This window comes from Acanthisitta chloris, unplaced genomic scaffold (assembly GCF_000695815.1).
Source record: "Acanthisitta chloris isolate BGI_N310 unplaced genomic scaffold, ASM69581v1 scaffold5027, whole genome shotgun sequence".
Lineage (NCBI taxonomy): Eukaryota > Metazoa > Chordata > Aves > Passeriformes > Acanthisittidae > Acanthisitta > Acanthisitta chloris.
Genome location: NW_008681963.1, coordinates 5,290 through 9,439, shown reverse-complemented (window position 1 = coordinate 9,439; position 4,150 = coordinate 5,290). Strand labels below are relative to the sequence as shown.

General features: G+C 40.8%; 1 protein-coding gene across 1 annotated transcript; it reads right to left on the bottom strand.

Moving 5' to 3' along the window:
* Nucleotides 1-638: 638 nt before the first annotated feature.
* On the bottom strand, nucleotides 639-3,924 carry LOC103805641 (testis-expressed sequence 10 protein homolog; the record flags this gene model as incomplete). Its single annotated transcript, XM_009078295.1, has 3 exons — nucleotides 639-855; nucleotides 1,806-1,987; nucleotides 3,844-3,924. Coding segments are annotated over 3 exons (480 nt in total), but the record flags the coding sequence as incomplete, so codon positions are not given.
* Between the last annotated feature and the right edge of the window lie 226 nt (nucleotides 3,925-4,150).

Here is a 4,150-nt window from a genome sequence, read left to right as displayed (position 1 = left end):
TCAGTGTCTGGAAAGAAGGGAGAAAAAAAGGTAAAATTCAATTGCAAACCTTTGTTTTGGCAGTTCATCAGGTGCATTGTTAAAGGCACAGATGGCCTCGATCCCCTGCGCGCAGTGACACTGTTCTTCTCATTTATACATCTGTAAAGCCCAAATAATACAGTGCTAGCACTGGGTGCACCAAGTTGGTGTTACATCATGAAGGGTGTGAATTACACCAGATGTGCCTTCCTTACTCTGCATTACAGTGGTTTGCTTACTTTCCCATTCTACAATTTACTGTCAATTAAAATGCAAATGAGTGTGGTCCTGCTAAAGCAGGAGAGCTCACTAGCCCAGGCTACAGCAGAACTGCTAACTGCAGACCAACACAGCCGTGATCCACTCTCCTCAGGGTTTGTAGGTGGTTTAAAAAACCCAACAATAACAAACAGGACCCACCCACGGTGGGACACCACAAGAACTGCCTGTGGCATTTTCAGCACTAAAGGAAACCAACCACCTCCTAACCTGCACCATAATCTCTTACATCTGCTTTTGCCACCCCTTTTTTGCTGAACATTTCTTCTTCACAACATTTGCAGTAATTTTTACACACAAACATGATGCACATGTAGTGTCTGGGAAACAAAAAAATTTCATACCATGATGTCCTTGATAATCTGCTGCACCAGAAACTCGTTTGTGATCATATGGCTCCTGAGCTGACCGTGCTGCATTAGCAAGCGAAGCAGCTGAGCAACAACAGGCAGTTCTTCCCGACAGATCCTGCTCACTTGCAGGCTCTGCAGCATCAGCCTCAGTAATCGTGGCAGGAGTGCTAATGCAGAAATACATGATCCCCACAGCATATCCCTGAGAGGAAAACAGAAAAAAATGGAAATGATGAAGATACAAACAAATTTCAAGCAGGCTGCTGTGAACTGGGCACATGGCTGTACAAGGAAACATGCCTGTCTCAATTCCACCATGCCAGCTGCTGCCTTCACCATAATTAGAGCCAAGGCTGAAAATTTGTACCAGAAAGTGCTGAATTTGAAAATACTGCAAAATTATGTACAGCACTGGGAAAAAATTAAGGTCCTGCCCTGGAGCTACAAATGTTGCTGAAGCTCTTGCATAGTGTAATTTCTGCTTTATGCAGCTGGGAAGAGGTTTTTGTTTCAGGCATTGTTCAAGGTACACCCAAATCTTTCTTTAAGATTTATAAGAAATTAAACAATGGGCTCAGCTTTTTGTGATATGCAAGTCAATAAATACATAAGTGGAGGACAACTCCAGGTTTAAACATGTCTCAAATTTCTAAGAGGCTTTAAGCAACTTTCCTGTATATGGAAAAATCTGAAGTTTAACCTGTTTAAAGACATTACAGGTAAATAAACTTACTTGAATCTAGTATCTGTAGTTTCGGGGGGTTTTAAGTCAAATGGATTTGCAGGCTATGTAATGATGCCTGAGAAGTTTTGTTAAAGGTCAGTTAAAACTGAGGACAAGCTTATAAAGCCAAATCCTTTGCATGGTGATTTACAAAGTATCTAATGAAACTAAAGCTAAAGGTACAAATATCCACCTTTCTAAAGTCAGGATGGTTCTGACTAGAACAAACTGAGATTTAAACATTTTTCAGCTAAATAATTCCAGCTTTGCAGCTGCTTTTCTTAAATCCACATACTGTTTCGAAGCAAACAAAATCCAGACAGCAAAATAAACTGTATGTGTGTGTGTGTGTGTGTGTGTGTGTGTGTATCTTTTAATTTTATATACTTGTGGCTGTAGAGATAACACTGCAGGAAGAGCAGCTTTACCTTTTCTGTAGATGTTCTGCATCCTCTTTGTCTATAGTCAGCAGAAAGTACAGAAGACTGTAACAACAAGAGGCCAAGAACTTGTGCAGATTTTCACTGATGATGCAGGCTTGATCCAAGAGCTTATTTATGGCACATAGAACAGATCCAGCTGTGCTATCAGGTATTACAACCAAACCAACCTGTATTAAGACAAAAAAACCCCACCCCTAAGTTCATCACTTTATACACAAGTTTTTTTGCTGGGATACAAGCATGCCTAGAGCTGAATGAATATTCTTCCTATCATGATATGTACTACTTCCTTTCTGTTCAAGTTCTACACATCACTGCATTTTTAAAAATCTCTTATTTCCCCAAGAAACTGCCACCCATACCAACAGAAGGTTAAACTGGCATCTCCATCCCCTCTAAACAAACTCATCCCACACGTATTTAAAAAACACAGCACTGCTTTAAGCCACAGTGCAGACACAAACAATCTTCTGGGCAGAACAGGTCTTTCCTTTTAAGCATATATCATGGGACAGGGCAGCCCTTTGAGTCTTGAAATGGCAGTGAGCAGCCACTGAGGTAGAAGGAAACTTTGATTTACACTACAGACAGAAAAGCTTCTACTGGATTGTCATCAGGGTGAGTCTCCTTTGGAATCCGACAGGAGCCTTACAGGCTGAGGTAAATCCAAGCTGATGAAAGAGATGGTGAGCCCACAGCTGGGCTGATGTTCTTCTGTTGTTAAAGTGAGAACATCATCTTGGATGAGGATTTCATAGGCATGATAGATAATTTAGAAACAAATTTTTGTTGGGGATAAAGGCAGTGAATTAGAAAATAGTTTAAGTACCCTAAACTTTTGTCCTGTAAAGCAGTTTAAAAAAACTCATGCATTGCTAGTGTGGTACCATTTACCTTTAAAAAACTAAGTGGTTTTATAAAGAGTAGCCTAGTTTGCTCAGCTGCAAGTGCACTGTTTTAAACTGTCAGAGGCTGCTGGTTGACAGCAGCAGCAGCAGGATGGTGCTCCTGTGTGACACAAGGTGGACTGCAGCTGTCACCAAGACCCTGCTGAATACTAGAGGTCACTGAGGCACTAAATAGTAACAACTAATAACCATGTCCCTGACCAGCCACAAACAGGAGATAAACACAGTGAGCAGATGTCTGTGTATAAAGAAGCATCCTGAAGGTCAAATGAGCCAACACTGCTGATGGAATGTGTTAGTCAGCCAGTCTGGAAGACGATGTGAACGCAGACGTTTCAGTTTCTACAAATCCAGTACATGAGGCTGCTCAAATAAGTTCCCATTAGGATGTTCCCTACATGGGGCCTTTACTCCCTGTTAGGTGTCAGCAGCCAGTTAGAGACCTTGGGCAGAGATCTTGTATAAAGACCCACTTAACTGTTGGCTCTCAAAAGGGACAGTGTAGTAGAACACACAAACCTATTTAGAAACTGCTTTGTGTCAACACCCACCCCCAAAATCAGACTACTATAAAGGTCCCTATGGAAGTTTTGGTCTCGTAACCTCTCAGTAGGGAGAGGGAATTGCAGACACCTGTTAGATCACAGAACCACTGACAGGAGAGCAGACAGGTTCTCCAACTTGTCATACAGCATCACAGGTAACTGTAAATTCTGTCCCTGACAGTTCTGTTACCCAGAAGCTTTGGCTTTGCCATCCCCATCCCCAGCTCAGGGAGTGTTCAGGAATATAAGGAGAAGACAGAGTGTAAAACTCATTTCAAGCTGCAAGTTGCTCTTTTGAAAAGCAAAGCAAACCAAAAAGCCTTTCATTCATGGCTGAACTGGCTTGAAAACAGGCTGAACTATTCACAAATCTGAGCAAAAACATCCTTCTAAGTCTGGACAACAACAGTTATTTGATTTTTTTTTTTTTAAACTCCCCCTAATCTTGTTGAAAACTTTTGCAAATGCTGAAATTATACATGAAATACAGGGAATAAGTGGATTTGAGGGTTCGTGATAATTAATAATGTAATACAAGGAAGTTAACCTAGAAGACAAAATGGTACTTACCAGATATTTACAGATGCCAGTCTGGAGAATGTCAAAACACTGACTTTGTGAAGGTACAGTGGATAAGCTGTGACAGATCATCTGTTTTAATAAAAGAGAGGTATATTTAAGCACTCCAAGTGCAACTAGCAATCATTCAACTGTGCAGTCATACTTTGTTGACAGACCTAAATGCAAAGTACCTATGGGGAACACGTAGGAGCTTTGTCTGAAAGTATTTTTACATCTCAAAGAATCTTTACAGTGTATAAGAGTAACATTGTCAACACAAATTGTTCAGTGTTTAAAGGGATGACAGTGTACACTT